Raw genomic sequence first — 25,438 nt, 5'->3', positions numbered from 1 at the left:
ACATTTGACCTCTGGAACTACAAGAGAATAAATATCTGTTGTTTTATACTACCCAGTTGTGGAAATTTGTTACAGCAGTGAAAGAAACCAGAATATATCACCCCAAGTATCCCTCTTTAACATGAAAATTATTTTGAACTCAGGGCAATTAAGAAGCAGCAAATGGGGGCCAGCTCCGTGGCTAAGTGACTAAGTTTGAGCACTCCACTGCTGTAGCCCAGGGTTTCACCGGTTAGGATGCCCGGCCCAGACATGGCACTGCTCATCAAACCGTGCTGAGGCAGCATCCCACATAGCACAACCAGAAGGACCTACAACTAGAATATGCAAGTATGGACTTGGGGGCTTTGGGGAGAAGAAGGAAAAATGAAATAAATAAAAAATAAATAAAGATTGCCAACAGATGTTAGCTCAGGTGACAATCTTAAAAAAAAAAAAAAAGCAGCAGCAGCAAATGCAGGAAAAGCTCTCTTCACCCCCCTCCTTTTCTGCCTAAAGGAGATAGATTTATAAGCACCAGAGGAATCTGCAAACAAACCTTAGTCCATTAGTTTCCTGCCATATATTTACCTTCCCACAGTTTGCCACCATTGAAAGCCTAAAACTGCTTTCCTTTGTCCTGTCATTTCTCCACAAACTGTCCTTCATTGAAGATGCTATGTAAGCCCCTTTGAGTTACTCTTCCTTTATGTTTCTCCCATGTGATATGCACTGCATGTGTTAATAAACTTTTTCTAGGGGCCAATGCAGTGGCATAGTGGTTAAGTTCACATATTCTGTTTCAGTGGCCTGGGGTTCACAGGTTCAGATCCTGGGTGTAGACCTACACACCACTCATCAAGCCACGCTGTGGCAATGTCCCACATGGAAAATAGAGGAAGATTGGCACAGATGTTAGCTCAGGGACAATCTTCCTCACAAAATAAATAAAATAATAAAAATAGTTTTTTAAAAAAGCTTTTCTGTCGTTAATTTGTCTTTTTGTGAAAGAATCCTAGCTGAATACTTAAAATGGGTAGAGGTAAAGTTGTGCCTCCCCTACAGCAGACACATGCACACACACATCTCTAGATAATAGATTGTGTAATTTTGCCTGTTTTTGAATCCTTCTCTATATTCTTTTGTGACTTGCTTTTTTCATCAACATCGTGGTTTTTAGTTTATCCATGTTGATGCGTATCTCTATAGTTCGTTCATTTTCACTGCTATGTGTTTAGTAGTTTATTGCACAAATATACTATAATTTTCTTACTCATTTCTATATTGGTTTGTTTCTAGTTCTTTGCTTTTACAAACGATAACATAAGCATTTTTTAACATGCCTCCTGGTGCACATATGCAAGAATTTCTCTAGAGCTGTGCTGTCCACTATGGTAGCCACTGGCTACATGTAGCTATTGAGCAATTGTAATGAGGCAAGAGTGACAGGAAATACGTTTTAAATTAAATTGAACTAATTGAAATTTTAAAACTAACACGATTCATTTATTGGGAAACTTTTAGGTGTGTTTGGAAGAACTTGGTGTGTGAATCCACTTCTCCAACTGTAAATTCTGTGAAGTTTAAATAGAGATAAGTATTTCTGGTGAAAATCTAGCATGCAATTTGAGATATACTATAAGTGCAAAATACCTGCTTTCAAAGACTTGGCATGGGAGTAATGTATATATCTCAATAATTTTTATATTGACTAAATGTTGAAATGATAATTTCATTTGGGTTAAATAAGTTATTCAATTAATTTCGCCTGTTCTTTCTACTTTTTATAGTGTGGTTTCTAGGAAATTTAAAGTTACAGGTATAGCTCACATTAAATTTCTACTCAGTAGGGCTATTAGGGTTTATGACTAATATTAGAAAAGTAGGATTATAAGATGTGTGCATCGTTTTTCTTAAAACAATTTTTAGTTATTTATTTTGAGGAAGATTAGCCCTGAGCTAACATCCACTGCCAATCCTCCTCTTTTTTTCCTGAGGAAGACTGGCCCTAAGCTAACATCCACACCCATGTTCCTCCACTTTATATGTGGGACGCCTAACACAGCATGGCTTGACAAGCGGTACGTACGTAGGTCCACACCAGGGATCCAAACCTGCAAACTCAGGGCTGCTGAAGTGGAACATGTGAACTTAACTGCTGCACCACTGGGCCGGCCCCAAGATGCATGTGTCTTCAACTTTACTAGATGATACCAAAGTGTTTTCCAAAATAATCACACCAATGTATACTTCCATGGCAAAGTATAAGTATACCTGTTGCTTCACATTCCTGCCAACGTGTGGTATAATTAAACTTTAAAAATTTTGGCCAATCTGGTGGGTGTGAAATTGTAACCATAGGCCCTCTAGGACCAGTTCAAACTGACCTTATCAACAGAAAGTTAAAGTTTCTTTCAAGGGCAACCCAAAAAATGCAAGTCATGTAGCCAAAGCAAGTGCAGAAGAGAAAATCTTGATCTGAAATAACACCCAGAACCAGATTTTCCCCCAAAAGAATCAAAGGACTGGGACATGACTGGAACTTGAAAATCAGACTGTTGGGACCAGCCTGGTGGTGCAGTGGTTAAGTGTGCATGTTCCGCTTCGGCGGCCTGGGGTTCACTGGTTTGGGTCCCGGGTGTGGACATGGCACCACTTGGCAAGCCATGCTGTGGTAGGCGTCCCACATATAAAGCAGAGGAAGATGGGCACAGATGTTAGCTCAGGGCCAGTCTACCTCAGCAAAAAAAAAAGAGGAGGATTGACAGCAGACATTAGCTCAGGGCTAATCTTCCTCAAAAAAAAAAGTCAGACTCTCATCAGAAGTGAGGGGTCAGGAGGTCAGCCCTGTGGCCTAGTGGTTAAGTTCAGCATGCTCTGCTTTGGCAGCCCAGGTTTGCGAGTTCAAATCCCAGGCATGGCCTTATGCCACTCACCAGCCATGCTGTGGCGGTGACCCACGTATAAAGTAGAGGAAGATTGACACAAATGTTAGCTCAGAGCTAATCTTCCTCAAGCAAAAAAAGAGGAAGATTGGCAATAGATGTTAGCTCAGGGCTAATCTTCCTCAGTGAAAAAATATATGTATATTAAAAAAAAAAAGAAGTAAGAGGCCCATTGTTTAGGAAGATCCAAAGTTAAAGCCCTTTTCACACCTTACTATAAATGTTTAAACCCCTCTAATCAAAACCTGCCCTGCCAGTGATTCTGCATACCAGCCTATTCCCCCTAATCTCTTAAATTTTGCCCCAACCCCTGGATCAGGGAGACAGATTTGAGAGCCTTGCCTCCTATCTCCTTGCTGATTGACCTTGCAATAAAGCCTTTATCTTCTCTTTTTTTTTCTTTTTTGAGGAAGATTAGCCCTGAGTAACATCTGCTGCCAATCTTCCTCTTTATGCTGAGGAAGACTGGCCCTGAGCTAACATTCATGCCTATCTTCCTCTATTTTATATGTGGGATGCCTGCCACAGCATGGCTTGCCAAGTGGTGCCATGTCTGCACCCTGGATCCGAACTGGTAATCACTCTGCCATGGGGCCAGACCCTCAACCTCTTTCTTATAAGGACACTTGTGATTGCATTTGGGGCCCATCTGGAAAATCCAGGATAATCTCTTCACCTCAAGATCTTTAACCACATCTGTAAAGATCTCTTTTCCCTATAAGGTGACATTTACATCTTCCCAAGGATTAGGTCCTGATATCATTTTTTGTGGGGGAGGGGATACATGATTTTGCCTATCACACTTTTTTTGTTAATATTTTATTTGGAATTTTTGCACCTTTGTTCATGGGTGATATTAGCATATAACCACTTTTTCATACTGCCTTCAAATGGTTTTAATATCATAAAAATGTTTACAAAGAATTTCCTACTTTTCTCTGAAAAAGTTTGTATAAGATTGATTACATATTTTTTTTCTAGACAATGTCCCATTTCACTTAAGCTTTTCAAGTTACTATCCCTAAGTTATACTTAATATTCTATTTTCTCTTATTGTCTTTTCAATCTCTGCTGTATCTATTGTTATATCAACCTTTTCACCCTTAATAGTGTTTATGTGTGCCTTCTATTTTCTTGATCGACTGTTACAAAGATTGTTCAATTAGACTTCTCAAAGAATCATCTTTCAGCTTTTTTAAGCCTCTTCATTGTATTTTTCTTTTCTATTTCATTAATTTATCCTCTTAATTTCTTTTTTTTTGAGCAAGATTAGCCCTGAGCTAACATCTGCCACCAATCCTCCTCTTTTTGCTGAGGAAGACTGGCCCTGAGCTAACATCCGTGCCCATCTTCCTCTACTTTATTTGTGGGACGCCTGCCACAGCATGGCTTGATGAGTAGTGCTAGGTTTGCACCTGGGATCTGAACCGGCGAACCCCGGGCTGCCAAAGTGGAGCATGAGAACTTAACCACTATGCCACCAGGCTGGCCCTATTTTTTATTTTTTGTAGCTTGAAAATGATATATCGAAGTGTAGTTTTGGGGGCATTTATTCTGCTTGATGTACTCTGAGATTCCTGCATCTGTGATTTGGTGTCTGACGTTAATTTGAAGAAATTCTCAGTAATTATTTCTCCCAATAATACTTCTGTTCCTTTCTCCTCTTCTCTTTCTGATATTCCCATTACACATTTGTTACACCTTTTGTAGTTGTTCCACAGTAACCTTGGATGTTCTGGTTTTTTCAGTCTTTGTTCTCTCTGCTGTTCAGTTTTGGAAGTTTCTCTTGTCATATTCTCAAGCTCAGAGATTCTTTCTTCAGCCATATCCAGTCTACTAATAAGCCCAGCAAAAGCATTCTTCATTTCTGTTATAGTGTCTTTAATCGCTAGCATTTCTTTTTGGTTCTTTCTTAGGATTTGCATCTCTCTGCTTACATTATCCAACTGTTCTAGAATACTGTCTACTTTTTCCATTAGAGCCCTTAGCATATTAACCATTATTATTTTTTTATTGAGTTCATAATAGTTTACATCATTGTGAAATTTCAGTTGTACATATTTCTTGTCTGTTACCACACAAGTGCTCCCCTTCACCCCCTGTATCCACCCGACACCCCACTCCCCCTGGTAACCACTGAACTGTTTTCTTTGTCCATGTGTTTGTTTATATTCCACATATGAGTGAAATCATTTGGTGTTTGTCTTTCCCATTCTGGCTTATTTCGCTTAACACAATACCCTCCAGATCCATCTATGTTGTTGCAAATGGGATGATTTTCTCTTTTTTATGGTTGAGTAGTATTCCATTGTATACATAGATATATATATATATATATACCACATCTTCTTTATCCAATCATCAGTCACTGGGCACTTGGATTGTTTCCATGTCTTGGCTATTGTGAATAGTGCTGCAATGAACATAGGGGTACATATGTTACTTTGGATTGTTGATTTCAAGTTGTTTGGGTAGATATCCAATAGTGGGATAGCTGAGTCATATGGTATTTCTATTTTTAGTTTTTTGAGAAATGTCCATATCATTTTCCATAGTGGCTGCACCAGTTTGCATTCCCACCAGCAGTGTATGAGTGTTCCCTTTTCTCCACATCCTCTCCAACATTTGTTGTTGTTGGTGGTGGTGGTTTTAAAGGTTGGCACCTGAGCTAACAATTGTCGCCAATCTTTTTTTTTTTTTTCTGCTTTATCTCCCCAAATCCCCCCTGGTACATAGTTGTATATCCTAGTTGCAGGTCCTTCTAGTTGTGGCATGTGGGACGCCACCTCATCGTGGCCTGATGAGCAGTGCCATGTCCGCGTCCCGGATCCGAAACAGCGAAACCGTGGGCCGCTGGAGCAGAGTGCACGAACTTAACCACTCAGCCACAGGGCCGGCCCTGTTGTTTTTTTGTCTTGGTAATTATAGCCATTCTAAGAGGTATAAGGTGATATCTCATTGTAGATTTGATTTGCATTTCCCTAATAATTAGTGATGTTCCACATCTTTTCATGTGCCTGTTGGCCATCTGTATATCTTCCTTAGAAAAATGTATTTTCATATCCTCTACCCATTTTTTCATAGGGTTGTTTGTGTTTTTTTGCTGAGTTGTGTGAGTTCTTTATATACTTTGGAGATCAACCCCTTGTCTGATAAATGCTTTTCAAATATTTTCTCCCAGTTGGTGGGTTGTCTTTCCATTTTGTTCATGGTTTCCTTTGTTTTGCAGAAGTTTTTTAGTCTGATGTAGTCTCATTTGTTAACTTTTTCTTTTTTTCCCTTACCCTAATAGACATGGTATTCAAAAAGACGTGGCTAAGACCAATGTCAAAGAGTGTACTGCCTATATTTTCTTCTAGGGTTTTTATAGTTTCAGTTCTTACATTCAAATCTTTAATCCATTTAGAGTTAATTTTTGTGTATAAGCATTATTATTTTAAATTTCTAGTCTGATAATTCCAAATCCCTGCCATGTCTGGTTCTCATGCTTGCTCTGTCTCTTCAAATTGTGCTTTCTGCCTCTTAGCATGCTTTATAATTTTTTATTGAAAACTGTACATGATGTACTTGGCGAAAGGAACTCTGGTAAATAGGTCTTTAGTGATGTTGTGGTAAGGTAGAGGAGAAGGAGAAACGTTTTATAATCCTATGATTAGGTCTCAGTCTTTTTGAAAGCCTGTGCACTTCACCAGTGCTTCCCAGTTTTTCCCCCCTTAGGTGGGACAGGATGGCTAAAGGGAGCTGGAGTGGGGTATTTTCCCTCCCCCAGGTAGATTAGGCTCTGATAAAACCCCAGCAGGTTAGCCTCTGGTTAAGTAGTTTCTCCTGAGGGCAGCCCTTGTTAAAAAGAACAGGCTGCTCTGGTGTATTTCAGAATGTTTACTCTTCCCCTCCTCCTGCCAGAAGCACAAGGGGATTTTTCTCTGCTATTTACAGTGAGAACCGGTTGGAGTTCTTGGAGGTAAAACTCACACAAGCGTGGGGGTGTCCCCTGTGATTGGGTCTCCTTGGAGTTTTAACTCTCAGAATTGTCTACACTGAACCTCCAGCAATTTTCCTACCCCAGCACTGGTTCCCACAGCAGTTTCTGCTTATGAGTTCTTTCCTCTAGTAACTGATGACTCCCTGTCCTCGCCTGCCTATCTCTCCAATCTTGAGAACAGTGGTTTGACCCATGTCCTCACCTCTCTCATGGATCCAAGAACAGTTGTTGATTTTTCAGTCTGTCCAGCTTTGTTCTTGTTAGGATGGGGTGGTGACTTCCGAGCTCCTTACATGCAGAAATGGAAATCATAAGTCTCTTGACAGGATAATCTTTTCAACAAATGCTTTTGGAATAATTGCACATCCATATGCCAAAAATTTTTTTTAAAAGAGAACTTTTATTCCTGTCTCACACAATATTAAAAAACTAAGTCATATGGATCATAGACCTAAGTGTAAAACCTAACACTATAAAATTAAGAAAAAATAGAAGAAAATATTTGTAACTTTGGGTTAGGCAAAGATTTCTTGTAAATGACACCACAGGCATAATCAAAAACAAATTGATAACTTGAGTTTCACAAAAATTTAAAACTTCTGCTCTTTGAAAAACACTGCTAAGAGAACGAAAAGTCAAGCCACAGACTGGGAGTAAATATTTGCAAATCGCGGAAATACAAACTGGTACAACTTTTCTGAACTGAAATTTTTCATTACTTGACAAAACTACACATATACTTACATTACAACCCAGCAGCTCGCTTCTAAGGAATCTACCCTGAAAGTACACATTTAACCACATGAAAATATAAATGCACAAAGTTATTCATTGAAGCAAGGCTTGTAATTGCAAAATATTGCAAAAAACCTAAATATACATACATATGAGGGTAACTGAATTAACGATGGTATGCCCACACAATGGATTATGGTGCAGATAGAAAAAAGAATGAGGAAGATCTCTTTGAACTGATATGAAGTGATCTCCAGGACATCCAGTTTAAGGGAAAAGAGTAAAGAAAAAAAGAACATCTATGGTATGCTACCCTTTGTGTAAGAAAGAGGAATTATAAGAAATTACATATCAATCTACTCATTTATGCAAAAGAAACACAAGAAGGATAAGCTAGTTGCTAGAGAGATTGGTTATATACAGGATGTATTGGGGAAAAGGTAGAAAGAAAGGAGGAATAAGAATGGGGCAACAGGGATGAGGAAGGAGTTACATTATTCGAACTATACCTTTTTGTATAGCTCTGATTTTTATCACCATAGTAATGTTTCACATACCCTTCACATACTCAATAAATAAACTCTTGAAACCAACCAGTGTATGGGGTGACAAGAAATGGATACAAATACTAGCAACTGAACCTAACTGTGTACAGATGAATAACATAGCCACACTAAGAAGAAAAGTAGTAGCCAGTAACTTTGGAAAACAACATCTTGACTGAATAATGTAAGGTTAAATACAGAAGAATGGTACGCAAATGCTGTACTAGTCAGTAAATGTGTTTCTTGCAGGGATATGAGTTAGCAATTTGGATAGTACTCTATGTGTACACTAGATATGAACAAATAAGTAAATATATTGTAGATAATAAGAACTGGGTTTTTCACTCTTGGAGAAAGAAATTACAAATAAGGAATAAGAAATGACCAAAATAATCCCTGTGGTACAAGACTGGAATCTGAACTATCACTATAAAGTCATGTTTTAAATATATATGCCTATATATATACATGGGTTAAAACACATGCATATATCTCCTAGCTCTATTTGCTGAGAAGGGCTGGAAGAAATGACACTCTGGTAGTAATGAACACACCTAGCCCCAGATCTTTATTTCTAAACATCATTCGCCAATAAAAGCAACCAGGGCTTTTGGAAAAGTTGTTGATTCCAGGACTGGGCAGGGAATGTACAAGATGATCCTGGAACATCTTATGGTTTCAAAAAATAGTGAAATGCAGATAGAGATAGATAGATAGATAGATAGATAGATAGATAGCCACTTGTTGAAAGTACACAGGAGTCAGCCTGAAGGAGCTCCTAATGGCCAAATCTGGAACAATGGAAGCCACACACACACTCAAAAAATAATATTATTGAATTATAACCTACAGGATAGAATAAATATCTATGAGTCTATATCAGTGTAAGTAATTATCAGGTAAATAAAAAAGTGGAAGAGGTAGATTTTCCTTGCAGTAGATTTCCTATTCATAAATGTGTAAGAAGGAAATAGGAAATTACCATTAGGTAAATAGCACAGTAGTAATTGTTGCTGGCAATATCTACCAGTGGATTCCAAAATTATTGGACAAAAATTTGGGAAGACACAGAGTGTGCACAGCCTCAAAGTATCTTCCCCAAGGTATTTATTAACTACAAAGATAACCTTACAGTGAACAAACCTCTATAACCAAATGATCAAGGTCAACACTAGTCATAATGCAAAACCCTGTAATATGATTTACTAACACAGATCATTTCTGGGGTTTTCTTGCCCCCCCAAAATGTATAATTTCAATCCAATCATGAAAAATAATTAAAGAAGCCCAAACTGAGAGAGATTCAAAAAATAATATTATTTGAAAATATCAAGGTCATAAAAGGCAATGAATGACCAAGGAAATGATACAGACTGCAAGAAACTAAGGAAACAAGTAAATGCTATATGAGGCCCTGGATAGGATCCTGTTACGGAAAGATGACATGAGTGGGAAAACTTGTAAAACTGAAATGAGATCTTTAGTTAATAGTATTGTATCAATTTTAATTTTCTGAGTGTCTGTTGTACTATGGTTATATAGGATGTTAAACATTAGGGGAAACTGGGTTAAAATATATGGAAATTCTGTGCTATTTTTGTGGCTTTTCTTTAAGTCCAAAAGTAATTTGAAATTAAAAACTTAAAGAAAAAACCCATTTTGCATTATTTATTAAAGTGGAATCTATGCATGCTTGATTGCTCAGCAATTTCATTCATAGATGAAATGCATGCACACGTGTATCAAAAGATATTCGTAAAAATGTTTATAGCAATATTGTTTGTAGTAGACAAAAATAGCAGAATGGATAAAGTCATAAAATGGAACGACAGTAATGAAAATTAATGAACTATATCTTCATATAAAGAATACCATGAACTTAGTATTAAGCAAAAGAAGCCAGACATTAAAGAATATATACTGTATGATTCCATTTATCAGGCAAAACCAACCTACAGTGTTAAGGGTCAAGATAATAGTTGTCTTTGGGGGAAATGAGGAGGTTTCTGTAGTTCAGATAATACTTTTTTGTAATTTTTGGGTTTGTTCACTTTGTGATAATTGTTTTTTTTTTTTTTTGAGGAAATTAGCCCTGAGCTAACATCTGCTGCCAATCTTCCTCTACTTTATATGTGGGACGCCTACCACAGCATGGCTTGCCAAGCGGTGCCATGTCTGCACCCAGGGTCTGAACTGGCAGCCCAGGCCACCAAAGCAGAACGTGTGCACTTAACCACTGTGCCACCGGACCAGCCCCCCATTGAATTTTTAAATTGTGAATTTTTACTTATATTTACTATAATTTTTTAAAGTTTTTATTTTTTAATTTTTTTCCCTTTTTCTCCCCAAAGCTCCCCAGTACATAGTTGTATATTCTTCGTTGTGGGTCCTTCTAGTTGTGGCATGTGGAACGCTGCCTCAGCGTGGTTTGATGAGCAGTGCCATGTCCGCGCCCAGGATTCGAACAACAAATCACTGGGCCGCCTGCAGCGGAGCGGGCGAACTTAACCACTCGGCCACGGGGCCAGCCTCTTTTTTAAGTTTTTAAAAGGAGAATTCAACCTATCCTTCCACCCTAGATGAAGTAACATGGACTAGATTTATCCTCTTATCTGAAACAACTAAAAGAAGGCCATCTAAAAGGATTAATAGAAACAGTCCCCAGAGCTCACAAAAGGAGGAGGGATATTTTCTGTCCCCAGCTGGAGGAGAGAACTTAATCCATGGAATAACTGGTAGAGTACTCAGAAACTTTTTTGCCTCAGTAATGGAGGCAAAATTAGCCATAAGGAAAATGCTGCTATAGTTGATAATGAACTTCTTAATCTCAAGTTCCTGTGCCCAGTGCACAGTAAGCCAATCACTGAGACATCAGTGCTTGGAGATGGAGAAAGATTATTTGAATTGGCCAAAATGAGAAGGCAAGAGGATAGGTTCTCTCAAATCTGCCTTAATAAGAGAAGGAAACTGGGGCTGGCCTGGTGGTGCAGCGGTTAAATTCTCACATTCCGCTTCGGCAGCCCAGGGTTCTCCGGTTCAGATCCCGGGTGCGCACACGGTACTCCTTGGCAAGCCATGCTGTGGTAGGTGTCCCACATATAAAGTGGAGGAAGATGGACACAGATGTAGCTCAGGGCCAGTCTTCCTCAGCAAAAAGAGGAGGATTGGCAGCACATGTTAGCTCAGGGCTAATCTTCCTTAAAAAAAAAAAAGAGAGAGAGAGAAAGCAGGGGATTTCATGGAGCTAAGGGACTTGGCAGGAGGAGTTTTGGAGAAACAAAGGTGTAATCCCTGTTTCTTTGCTCCAGATAAGCCCTTGGGCAATGTGACTTCCGGGTATCAATGGCAGCTGGGGGCTGGTTATCTGGTAATTGTTATTTCCTTGAAGGCATTCTTTTTCTTCTGTAAAACAAACTTATAAATCCTCCCTGACTCATGAGTCACCCCTCAGAGTAAACAAGAAAACATCGAATTGACAAGATTAACTTCTTTTCATCTATATCTGTGTTGGGAACAAGATGGAAAGGTAATCTTATTGAATATTTCCAGTAACCCTCAGGTACCCAGCTTCATAGTCTCACCAGCAATGCACAAAGAAAGATTCAAAAGGATCAAACTACTTCTACATAACTGTTTTCTAAAAGTTTGAGAATATTTATAGAATTAGAAAAATATCCAGCACCTAAGAAGACAGAATTTACAATATCTGACATCCAATCAAAAAATATCAACAGCCACATGCAAAAAAATGAAAATAGATCATTTATCTTATACCATACACAAAAATTAACTCAAAGTGGATTAAAGACCTGAATCTAAGACCTGAAACCATAAAACTCCTAGAAGAAAACATGGGGCATACACTCTTTGACATCATCCTTAGCAGTATCTTTTTGAATATCATATCTCTTCAGGCAAGGCAAACAAAAGAAAAAATAAACAAATGGGTCTACATCACACTAAAACACTTCTGCACAGAAAAGGAAACCATCAACAAAATGAAAAGACAACCTAACAATTGGGAGAAGATATTTGCAAAGTATGTATCCAATAAGGGGTTAACATCCAAAATATATAAACAACTCATACAACTCAACAACAACAACAAAAAAACCAATTAAAAATGGGCAGAGGATCTGAACAGACATTTCTTCAAACAAGATATACAGATGGCCAACAGGCACATAAAAAGATGTTCAACATCATTAACTATCAGGGAAATGCAAATCAAAACTACAATGAGATATCACTTCACTCCCATCAGAATGGCTATAATTAACAAGACAGGAAACAATAAGTGTTGGAGAGGATGTGGAGAGAAGGGAACTCTCATACACTGCTCATAGGAGTGCAAACTGGTGCAGCCACTATGGAAAACAATATGGAGATTCCTCAAAAAATTAAGAATAGGCCTACCAAATGACACAGCTATTCCACTGCTGGGGGTTTATCCAAAGAAGATGAAAACACAAATGCATAAAGATACATGAACCCCTATGTTCATCGCATCATTATTCACAATAGCCAAGACTTGGAAGCAAACTAGGTGCCCATTAAGGGAAGAATGGATAAAGAAGATGTGGTATATATACACAATGAAATACTACTCAGCCATAAGAAATGATGAAATCTGGCCATTTGTGACTACATGGATGGAAATAAGTCAAAGGGAGAAAGTCAAATAGTGTATGATCTCACTCATAAATAGAAGATAAAAACAACAGGGCTGGCCCGTGGTGTAGTGGTTAAGTTCAGGCACTCTGTTTTGGTGGCCTGGGGTTTGCAAGTTGGGATCCTGGGTGTGAACCTAGGACCACTTGTCAAGCCACACTGTGGTGGCATCCACATAAAATAGAGGAAGATTGGCAACAGATGTTAGCTCTGGGTCAATCTTCCTCACACACACAAAAAACAGCAATGACAAACAAACACATAGAAACAGAGATTAGATTGGTGGTTACCAGAGGGGATGGGAGGTGGGAGGAGGGGTAAAAGGGGTGATTAGGCACGTGTGTGTGTGTGTGTGTGTGTGTGTGTGTGTGTGTTTGTGTGGTGATGGATTGTAATTAGTCCTTAGGTGGTAAACATGATGTAATCTACACAGAAATTGACATATGTAACCATGTACACCTGAAATTTATATGTTATAAAGCAATGTTACTGCAATAAAAAAATTCAAATTAAGAGTGTATAACTTTATGATGTTATTTGTAATCCCCATGGTAACCACAAAGCAAAGAAGTATACAATATGTACAAAAAGGAAATGAGAAAGGAATTAAAACATTTTACTAAAAAAATCAACTAAACAAAAAGGATGGCAATAATTCAAAAGATGAGAAGAAAAAAGCTATAATGCAAATAGAAAACAAATAACAAAATGAAAAATGTTAAATCACTTATCAGTAATTAGTTTATTTTTTTTAGGAAGATTAGCCCTAAGCTAACTGCTGCCAATCCTCCTCTTTTTGCTGAAGAAGACTGGCCCTGAGCTAACATCTGTGCCCATTTTCCTCTACTTTATATGTGGGATGCCTACCACAGCATGGCTTGCCAAGCAGTGCCATGTCCGCACCTGGGATCCGAACCGGCGAACCCCGGCCGCTGAAGCAGAACGTGGGCACTTAACAGCTGCACCACCAGGCTGGCCAGTAATTGCTTTAAATGTAAATGGATTAAACCATTTTATCAAAAGATAAGGCTTGGTAGAACAGATTTTTAAAAACCATGATCCACCATATGCTGTTTATAAGAGACTAACTTCAGTTCCAAAGACCCAAAGAGGTTGAAAATGAAACGATGGCAAAAGAGATTCCATGCAAACAATAACCAAAAAAAAAAAAGAGCTGAGTGGCTATGTCAATAAAAGACAAAATAGACTTTAAATCAAAAAAGATTACCAAAGAATATAATAAAAAGTTCAATATAGCAAGAAGATGTAACAATTATAAACATTCATGCATTTAATAATAGACATTCAAAACACAAGAGCAAAACTTGATGGAATTAAAGGGAGAAATAGATAGTTCTACAATAGTGGGAGACTTCAATACTTTATTTTCAAAGATTTTTTATTTTTTTCTTTTTTCTTCCCAAAGCCCCCAGTACATAGTTGTATATTCTTCATTGTGGGTCCTTCTAGTTGTGGCATGTGGGACACCACCTCAGCATGGTTTGATGAGCAGTGCCATGTCCACACCCAGGATTCGAACCAACGAAACACTGGGCCACCTGCAGCGGAGCATGCGAACTTAACCACTCGGCCATGGGGCCAGCCCCAATACTTTATTTTCAATAATGGATACAACCACCAGACAGAAGTGAAGTTAGAAAATGGAGACCTTGAACAATACAATAAACCATTTAGATATAATAGATGTACACAGAATATATAATTTTCTCAAGTGCATGTGCAAGATTCTCCAGGATACCATATGTTAGGCCACAAAACAAATCTCAATATATACAAAAACATACAGGGCCAGTCCAGTGGCGCAGCAGTTACGTGCACACGTTCTGCTTCGGCAGCCTGGGGTTCACCGGTTCAGATCCCAGGTGCAGACATGGCACCGCTTGGCAAGCCATGCTGTGGTAGGCGTTTCACATATAAAGTAGAGGACGATGGGCAGGGATGTGAGCTCAGGGCCAGTCTCCTCAGCAAAAAAGAGAAGGACTGGCAGCAGATGTTAGCTCAGGGCTAATCTTCCTCAAAAAAACCCCCCCAAAATGCAAAGTATCTTTTCCAACAATGAGATGAAGTTAGAAATCAATCACAGAAGGAAAACTGGAAAATTCACAAATGTGTGGAAATTAACACATTCTTAAACAACAAGAGGGTCAAACATGAAATCACAAGGGAAAATAGAAAATACTTATAAATGAAAATGAAAGCACAGCATACCAAAAACTATGGGATGTAGCAAAAGCAGTACTAGGAAGGAAATTTATAAGGATAAACATTTATGTGAGAAAAAGAAGAAAGATCTCCAGTCAGTAACCTAACTTTACACCTTAAGGAACTAGAAAATGAGTAATAAATTACACACAAAGCTAAGTAGAAGGGAAGAATTAACAAAGATTAGAGCAGACATAAATAAAAGAGTAGAGAAAGTCAATGAAACAAAAAGTTGTTTCTTCCAAAAAATCAACAAAATTGCAAACTTTGAGGTATATTCATTAAGAAAAAAGAGAAGACTCGAATTCCTAAAACCAGAAATCAATGTGGGGACATTTTTACTGGTTCTACAGAAATAAACAGTATTATAAGAGGATATTATGTACAATCTTATGCCATGAAATTGGATAACCTAGATCAAATGGAAAAAATCCTAGAAACATAAAGTATATGAAGACTGAATAATAAAGAAATATAAAATCTAAATAGACTTATAACCAGGAAGGAGAGTGAATCAGTAATACTAAAAAACTCCCAACAAAGAAAAGCCTAGACCAGATGGCTTCACTGGTGAATTCTACCAAACTGGAGAGTTGACATGACGCTGAGATAGCCCAGTGAAAGTGTATTGCTGGCCTTGCCAGCTGAAAGCAAACTGCTTCTGGTGGTCATTATTGACAGATATGGAGAAAAATCATTCGCCAGATTAGTAGAGGCACACTGGGTACTAGAGGATGTGTTAATTCACTCAAGCAGTGAAACTACATCTGGTATGTCAGCTGCAATAGGATCACCACCTGGTTAATTTTACAGTACAGCTCAGATGATGGTTAGCTTTTTTTTTTTTTTAGCAATAAAGTATCTTTTAATTAAGGCATGTACATTGTTTTTAGACATAATGCTCCTGCACACTTAATAGACTACAGGATAGTGTAAACATAACTTTTATATGCACTGTGAAACCAAAAAATTCATGTGACTCTCTTTATTGCAATATTCACTTTATTGTGGTGTTCTGGAACTGAATCTGCAATATCTCTGAGGTATGCCTATAACCCACTGTCATTCTCCAAGATCCATCTGTCTTCTGCACTGGCCAAATAAGCAAATTGAATGAGGATGGTGGGAACCACCACTCCTGCATCTTTCCTTGGTTGTGACACTTATCTCTGCAATCCCTCTAGAAATGCAGTATTGCTTTGGTTCACTATTGTCCCAGGCAGAGGTAGTTTTAGTGGTTTTCCCACCATAATTGGCATTTCCCACCATAATTGCCCTCCACTCTAACATTCCAATCTCTCTAAGCATTTGAATTCTTTCTTCTGCATTAAACCAAGGCAAATCTGGCATTTCTAACTCACTCAGTATGGGCAACCTTTTGGTCCATGTTTCAGCCAACCAAACAACCAAACTCTTAGAACCCTTTCTAATTCCCCAAGCTGTAATATTACATGCAGAATCTCTGCTTAATGAGCCCATATCAGTAAATTCAACCTTATCCAACTTTATGTCTCTTTTACTATTATCCTGCACCCGTAACGTCTATTCCCACATATATTCCCTTGATTTCTGTCTGTAAAAGTCGGAAAACTCAAGTAGTTCTTTTGGAGTGTAGTGCACTTCCTCATGGATCACACTTTCAACCTTATCTTTAGTGGCCTATTGGAATTTGAGTCTAGTTACAGGTCTAGAAACAAAGGGGTGTAGTAGGGATGGTTTCTGAGGAAAATCAGTGCTGTCTTGTATGGCAACTGCTTCAGGAGAGGTTGTTACAGTTTCCTCAGGCAATGCAGGGTTAATCCACTCAGACAGGGGTGGACAGGCTGCTCCCTCTCTATTGGAGAGGCTACTCCTGTTGGGGGGGGGGGAGGTCGAGAGGCTGCTCCTTTGGCAAAGAACACTCTTCAGAATTTAGTGGCTCAATGTCCCAAGCTTTATCAGGGCCTTCCCACATATCCCCATTCCAGCTTTCAGGAGCCCATTCCTTCCCAATCAATGCCCTCACTTTAATATTAGCCACCAAGTGAAACTGGGACATCAACTTGCTTTGTAATTCAGTCAGTCAGAGAATGAGCTACTTGGTTTAATTTTCAGCAATCTCAGTTATGCAGCTATAGGAGATAAGGGTCTCCTTCAGGGCACACATAAAGACTTTCAGGTCATTTATGTGGCACTTGAGCTGAGAATTCGAATCCCTGGGCTCATCCTTTTCTTTCCCTACTTTGTCCGGTGGCATTAGGAGCAACCAACCTATCTCATTATGTTTGTTAGTTTGCCAAAAATATTTGAAAATATCATATAAACGGTCATCCAGATTCTTGCTTCCTATAAGCAGTTGGTTAGGAGTATCAAATGGTGATATTTTGCATTTCTTAATTGCCAGATCATGCCAAGGACTATCAGTGCTCTCTTTAATACTGGAAATCTAATCAGATTAGAGAGTCAATTCTAGAAATCCCAGATCCAATTCAGAAAACTCATCCTTGAGACTCTGCTCTTCCAGAACCACTCTTGGTACCAAAACCACTATCGTAGTATTAGCCAGGGTTCTCCAGAGAAACAGAACCAAAACAGAGAGGCAGAAAGAAAGAGACAGAGACACAGAGAGATTTATTATAAAGAATTGGCTCACATGACTATGGAGGCTAAGAAGTCTCCCAATCTCTAGTTGGCAAGCTAGAGACCCAGGAAAGCCTATGGTGTAGTTCTAGTCCCAAAGTCAGCAGGCTCCAAACCCAAGAAGAGCTGATGATTCAGTTCAAGTCTGAAGGTGGGAAAAGACTGATGCCCCAGTTCAAGGGAGTTAGGCAAGTGGAGTTCTCTTTTATCAGACTTTTTGTGCTGTTTAGGTTTTTAATTGGATGAAACCCACCCACATTAGGGAAGGCATTTTGCTTTACTCAGTCTATTGATTCAAGTGTTAATCTTATCAAGAAACATCTTCATAGACATACCCAGAATAATATTTGACTAAATGTGTGGCCCAGTCAAGTTGATATGTAAAATTAACCATCACAACTATCAACAGAGTAAAAGATAATACACAGAATGGAAGAAAATATTTGCAAATTGCATATCTGATAAATGATTAATATCCAGAATATATAAAGAATTCCTGCAACTCAACAAGAACAAACCCAGTCCCAAAATAGGCAAAGGACTTGAATACACATTTCTCCAAAGAATAAAAACACATGGTCAACAAGCATATGAATAGATGTTCAACATCACTAATCATTAAGGAAATGCAAATCAAACCCACAATGAGATACTTCACACCTATTATGATGCTTATTATCAGAAAAAAAACCCACAGAAAATAATAAGTGTTGGTGAGAATGTGTAGAAATTGGGACCTTTGTGCACTGCTGTTGAGAATGTAAAATGGTGCAGCTACTATGGAAAACAGTACAGCGGTTTCTCAAAAAATTAAAAAGAGAATTACCATACGATCGAGAAATTCCACACCTAGGTATATAAAGAACTGAAAGCAGAGACTTAAACAGATATTTGTACTCCTATGTTCATTGCAGCACTACTCACAATAGCAGAGAGGTGGAAGTAGCCTAAGTGTCCATTGATGAATGAATGGATAAACAAAATGTCATATATACATACTATGGAATATTGCTTAGCCTTAAAAAGAAAGGAAATTCTGACACATGCTACAACACAGTTGAACTTTGAAGACACGCTAAGGGAAATATACCAGGTACAAAAGGACAAATGCTTTGATTCCACTTATATAAGGTATCTAGCATAGGCAAATTCATAGAGACAGAAAGTAGATAGGTTGCCAGGGTTTGGGGGGAAAAGGGAATGTGTAGTCATTGTTTAATGGATCAGAGTTTCTGTTTGGGATGATGAAAAAGTTCTGAAACTAGACAGTCATGATGGTTACACAATGTTATATATATACTTAATGCCACTGAATTGTACCATTAAAAATCGTTAAAATTGTAAATTTTATGTTATGTATATTTTACTAAAATAAAAAATTGAAAAATAGGTAATTATTTAAAAGAATTATTGGAATGTAATAAATATTGAGTTTATGACATACGTAGAAGTATGATACAAATAGCATAAAGGTCAGGAGAGAGAGAAAGGTAGAATACTGCCATAAAGTTTATACATTGTTCAAAAGTGGTTTAATACCACTTGAAGGCAAATGGCGATAACTTAAATATGTATGCTATGAAGCCTAAAGCAGCAACTAAAAAGGTGAATCAGAATTATAGGTAATAAGAATCATAAAAATATATTCAATCTAAAAGAGTCAGAAAAAGAATAAAAAGGAAACAAAAAAACACACAGGACAAACAGAAAACAAATAGCAAAATGGCAAATTCAAACCTAACAATATCAATAATCACATTAAATATGAATGGTCTAAACATCCAATTAAAGGGCAGAGATTGTCAGGTTTGATAAAAAAGAAACCCAATTATATACTTCCTATAAGAAACCCACTTTAAATATAATAACCCAAATATGTTTAAAGTAAAAGGATAGTAACACTCATAAAAAGAAAGCTAGAATGGCTATATTAATAACAAACAAAGTAGATTACAGAGAAAAGTATATTACTAGGGATAAATAGGGTCATTTTATAATGGTAAAGTGGCCAATTCGTTCAGAGAACATAGCAATTCTAAATGTTTAGGCACCTAATGAAATAAATTCAAAATACATGAAAAAAAATTTGATAGAACAGTCAGAAGAACTAGATAAATTCAAAATTATACTCAAACATTTCTTTACTTCTTTTTCAATAGTTGATACATAAAGTTGAGAAAAAATGATAGCAGAAGACTTGAACAAAACTATCAACCAACTTGATTGCTTGATATAATCGTTATTTATAGAGTACTCCACTTATCAACAGAATACAAATTGTATTCAAGTACATAAATTGCATTTACCAGTGTAGACCATATTCTGAATCATAAAACGAATTTCAAGAAATTTACCAGGATTCAGATCATATGAAATAAGTTCTCTGACCCAATGAAATTGAATTGGAAATAAATGAGAAAAAGTCTGAAAATATTTGGAAACTAAGTAACACGCTTCTAAATAATCCATGGTTCAAGCCAGCCCTGATTGCCTAGTGGTTAAGTTCAGCACTCTCACTGCTTTGGTGGCCCAGTTTCGCTTCCCACTCATCCATCAGTTGACATGCTATGGCACACACAGAATAACTAGAACAACTTACAACTAGGATATACAACCATGTACTGGGGCTTTGGGGAGGAAAAAATAAATAAATAAATAAACTTAAATAATCCATGAGTCAAAGAAAAAGCTCAAAAGGGAAATTAGAAAGTATTTAAAACTGAATGACAATGAAAACACAGCATTTCCATTTGCAGAGGGAGAAATAGATGGAACAAAATACTTATTATGAAAGAAAAAGGTTCTCAATGATCTCAGCTTTCACCTTATGAAACTGGAAAAAAGAAGAGCAAATTATGCCTAAAGTAAAAAATGTAAATGAAATCATAAAGATCAGTGCAGAAATCAGTAAAATAGAAAACAGAAAAGCAATTAGAGGAAACCCATGAAATCAAAAGTTGATTCTTTGAGAAGATCAATAAAATTGATAAACCTCTAGCCATAATGATAAGCAAAGAAAGAGAGAGAGAGAAAGGGAGAAAACAAATTACTAATATCAAAAATGAGAGGTGACACTATTACAGATTCTACAGATAACAAAGGGATAATATGAGATTATTATGAACAACTCTAGGCTAATAAACTCAACTACTCAGACGAAATGGGCAAATTCCTTGAAAGACAGAACCTGTGAAAGCTCACTCAAGGAGAAATAAGATAACCTGAAGAGCCCTATGATTATTTTTTTAATTGAATTTGTAGTTTAAAACCTTCCTGTGAATTAAGCCATAACTCTAGATAGTACTATTGATTGTTTCTCCCCACCCTACCCAAACACTGTTGGTTTCTACCAAACATATACAGTCATGCGTCACTTAACAACAGAGACACATTCTGAGAAATGTGTAATTAGGTGATTTTGTCATTGTTTTAACATCATAGAGTGCACTTACACAACCCTGTGTGGTATAAGTCTACTACACACCTAGGCTATGTGCTAATAATCTTATGGAACCATCATTGCATATGTGGTCCGATGCTGACCAAAATGTCATTATCAGGTGCATGACTATAAAAGGAAAGGCCAATTCTCAACAAACTTACAGAAAATTGAAAAGAATTTTCTATCTGAATCTATGTAGCTAGCATTACTCTGATGCCAAAACCAAAGGCATTACAAGAAAGGAAAATGACAGGGGCTGGCCCCGTGGCTGAGTGGTTAAGTTTGCATGCCCCGCTGCGGTGGCCCAGGGTTTCCCGGGTTCGGATCCTGGGCGCGGACATGGCACCGCTCGTCAGGCCACGTTGAGGCGGCATTCCATATGCCACAACTAGAAGGACCTGCAACTAAGATATACAACTATGTACCAGGGAGGATTTGGGGAGATAAAGCAGGGAAAAAAAAAAAAAAAAAAGAAAGGAAAATGACAGACCAATATACTTTATAAACATAGACACAAGAAGTTGTTAACAGGGGCCAGCCTGGTGGCGCAGCAGTTAAGTGTGCACGTTCCGCTTCGGCAGCACAGGGTTCACTGGTTCGGATCCTGGGTGTGGACATGGCACCGCTTGGCAAGCCATGCTGTGGTAGGCATCCCATATATAAAGCAGAGGAAGATGGGCATGGATGTTAGCTCAGGGCCAGTCTTCCTCAGCAAAAAGAGGAGGATTGGTGGCAGATGTTAGCTCAAGGCTAATCTTCCTCAGGAAAAAGAAAAGTTAACAAAATTTTAGCAAATCAAATACAAGATAATAAAAAGAATGCTACATTATGAGTAAATGGGGTTCATCTAAAAAATGCAAGGTTGGTTTAACATTCCTAAATCAATGTAATTCACTATATCAACAAATTCAAAGAGAAAAAAACACAGGATTATTCCAAAAGATGCAGTAAAAGCTTTTTTTTTAAAATTTTTTCTTTTGAGGAACATTAGCCCTGAGCTAACTGCTGCCAGTCCTCCTCTTTCTGCTGAGGAAGACTGGCCCTGAGCTAACATCCATGCCCATCTTCCTCTACTTTATATGTGGGATGCCTACCAGAGCATGGCTTGCCAAGCAGTGCTATGTCCGCACCCAGAATCCGAACCAGCGAACCCCGGGCCGCCAAAGCAGAACATGCGCACTTAACTCCTGCACCACTGGGCCAGCCCCCATAAAAGCTTTTGACAAAACTGAACATCTATTCCTAATTGAAAATCTCAGCAAACTAGGAAAAGAAGGGAATTTCCCCAACTTGATAAAGAGCACCATAAAATACATACAGTTACTGTCATACTTAATGGTGGAAAACTGAATGCTTTCCCCTAACATCAAGAACAAAGCAAGGATGTCTCGTCACTTCTATTCAACTTTATACTGGAGGTCCTAGCCTACTCAGTCAGTCAAAAATGAAGTTTAGGGGTCCTGACTGGTGACATAGCAGTTAAGTTCGCATGCTCTGCTTCCGTGGCCCAGGGTGCACTGGTTTGGGTCCCGGGCACAGACCTACACACCAATCATCAAGCCATGCTGTGGCAGGCGTCCCACATATAAAATAGAGGAAGATGGGCATGGATGTTAGCTCAGGGCCAGTCTTCCTCAGCAAAAAGAGGAGGATGGGCGGCAGATGTTAGCTCAGGGCTAATCTTCCTCAATAAAACCCCCCAAAAACCCAGAACCTCAATCCATATCTGATATCACATACAAAGATTAAGACAAAATAGATCATAGACCTAAATGTAAAATCTAAAAGAATAAAACTCCTAGAATACTTAGGAGAAAACATGACCTTGGTTTAGGCAAGGTTTGCTTGGAGTATACTACACTAAAAGCATAATCCACAAAAGAAAAAGTTGATAAATTGGCTTTAGGAGTTTTATTCTTTGAAAGACACTAATAGTGGAAGAAAAAGACAAGCCACAGAATGGGAAAAAGTATTTGCAAATCATCTATCTGATAAAGGAGTTGTATTCAGAATACATAAGAATACTCAAAACTGAATGATAAGAACACAGACCACTCAATTTTTAAAATATGGGCAAAATATTTGAACTACTAAAGAAGACATACCAAGTGCAAATAAGCTCATGGAAAGTTGCTCAAAATCATTAGTCATTATGAAAGTGCGAATTAAAACCACAATGAGATACCATTATATACCTTTAGGAATGGCTAAAATTACAAAGACTAATAACATCGAGTGTTGATAAAGATGCAAAGCAATTGAAAATCTCATATACTGGGGCCTGCCCGGTAGTGCAGCAGTTAAGTGACCACAGGCTGCTTCGGCGGCCCAGGGTTTGCTGGTTTGGATCCTGGGTGCAGACATGGCACCACTTGGCAAGCCATGCTGTGGTAGGCATCCCACATATAAAGTGGAGGAAGATGGGCACGAATGTTAACTCAGGGCCAGTCTTCCTCAGCAAAAAGAGGAGGATTGGCAGCAGATGTCACCTCAGGGCTAATCTTCCTCAAAAAAAAAAATCTGTATACTTGAAAAGTGTACAGTTTATTGTATGACTATTATACCTCAATAAAGCTATTAAAAGCAAACACTGTTATTGCTGCTAGTTGGGGGGAGTTGAATCAGGAGTAAGTCTACGTGGAGAATGAGAAAGTATAAATATTCAGTACTCCTTACACATAGGAAAGAACTTCCTCTGAATTAACCTCTTTTAACCTGGCTGATTTTGTTGTATTCTGTCTGAGAGAACAGAATGCAGTATAGCCTTAATTGTTTGGGGTCTGTTTGATTGTTATACTATTTAAGCTCTTTGTTTATTGTCCTTGGCCAATAAACTCCTTTTCCATGAAGTGTTCAGGGGAAATAAAAGGAGCTAGAGTTCAAAGCAATCTGTTTCTTTTTGTTAATAGCTATTTGATAAATCTCAGTTGAGAATAAATGAAAACTTTTGACTAAAATTAGATATCAATATTAGCTATAGGTTTTAATTTTTCTTTCTATCCCAATCACTCAATAGCACATGTAATTTATTTCTCAAAAAACTTAATTCTGATATGAAAGTGAAAGAGATTAAAATTGGAGCTTGTTATCCACAGAGTCAGGTGAAAGTTGTCATTTGAAATCAAATTTACTTCAAACACAGTCAAATATCATGAAAATAAAATGAGTTGTAACAAAAAAAATGTAACTGGTCATGGGAAGTTAAAAAAAATGTTGCCATCTGTAAACTTCTCATTTACTACCTACCTCTCTGGCTCGACAGAGCTGTGCTTGCTCAATCCTAGAGATGACATCCTGTGCTGTAAATGGGAGCTCAAGCGCAGGGAACAATGAGCTATCAATGGTTTCTTTGGTCGTGGTGGTGTAATCCACAAGTTCAATTTCTGAATCAGATTCATTGTCAGTTTGCATTTTGATAAATATTTGAAAAATTGAGTAATTTTCTTTTATTTCTTCTTTTTTCACAGAATATAGGCAAATGCTAATAAAAGTGTCCACGAACAAACTAGAAGCCTTTCCTGCTCCCAGAGATTGTGGTTTACCCTGCTACTAATTGGTTGCTGACCATGGTAAATCCAGTCCTAGTGATGTCATAATAGACCCATTGTGACGTTATCATTGACTCAAACATTTAAAGAGTGCTTATTATATGCAGAGAACCAGGCATTCTATATGCTGTGATGGTAGAAGGGTGAAGGGGGAGGGAGGGTAGGAGAGAATAGACAACAGGAATGCTGAAAGAAATAGAAGATATAGCCCTATTTAAATGAGTTTAAAATCCAGGTGTTAGAATTCAAGATCCAGTGTATCGAACGTAACTCCTGGTTCTTCTTGCTTCCTTAGGTTTTGCTTAAGAATTTTTGTCTGTAATGGATTAATTGTGTTACAACTTCCTCAGCTGCCCCTCAACTTTTCCTAGACATTTCGTAACTTGGAAAATATTCTTTGGATGAAGATCACACTCTTTGTACTGCCTAGTGACTAGCTTTTTCAAGGAACCTGACTGAAAAAGTCTTTGAAGTTCCATAGTTGACTCGAGAAATTGAAGGGCACGCTAGAAGCTGCCTTCTAACTGAAAGAGTAGTACTTTGGGCAGCTCCTTTGATTGCAAAGGAGGTGAAAGGATTTAGGAGACTGGAGCAATTAAAGGAGAGGGTAGTTTTGTTGGCTGTGTAGATTTTGTTTCCAATTTAAAAATATATGACAAAGTACAGAAAGTAATATACCAAATAGGCATGTACCTATCACCTAGAATGAACGAATTTTAACATTTTGTCATATTTACTTCAGATATTTT

General features: G+C 37.9%; 1 protein-coding gene across 1 annotated transcript in view; it reads right to left on the bottom strand.

Moving 5' to 3' along the window:
* FAM186A (family with sequence similarity 186 member A) overlaps positions 1-24,552 on the bottom strand; it is a 67,565-nt gene extending 43,013 nt beyond the window's left edge. Inside the window, exon 1 of the mRNA XM_046639968.1 lies at positions 24,388-24,552. Within this exon, the coding sequence (XP_046495924.1) occupies positions 24,388-24,552 (165 nt within the window). The remainder of the gene's footprint in view (positions 1-24,387) is intronic.
* Between the last annotated feature and the right edge of the window lie 886 nt (positions 24,553-25,438).

Source organism: Equus quagga, chromosome 1, assembly GCF_021613505.1.
Source record: "Equus quagga isolate Etosha38 chromosome 1, UCLA_HA_Equagga_1.0, whole genome shotgun sequence".
NCBI lineage: Eukaryota > Metazoa > Chordata > Mammalia > Perissodactyla > Equidae > Equus > Equus quagga.
This window is presented reverse-complemented; position numbering and strand designations above follow the sequence as displayed.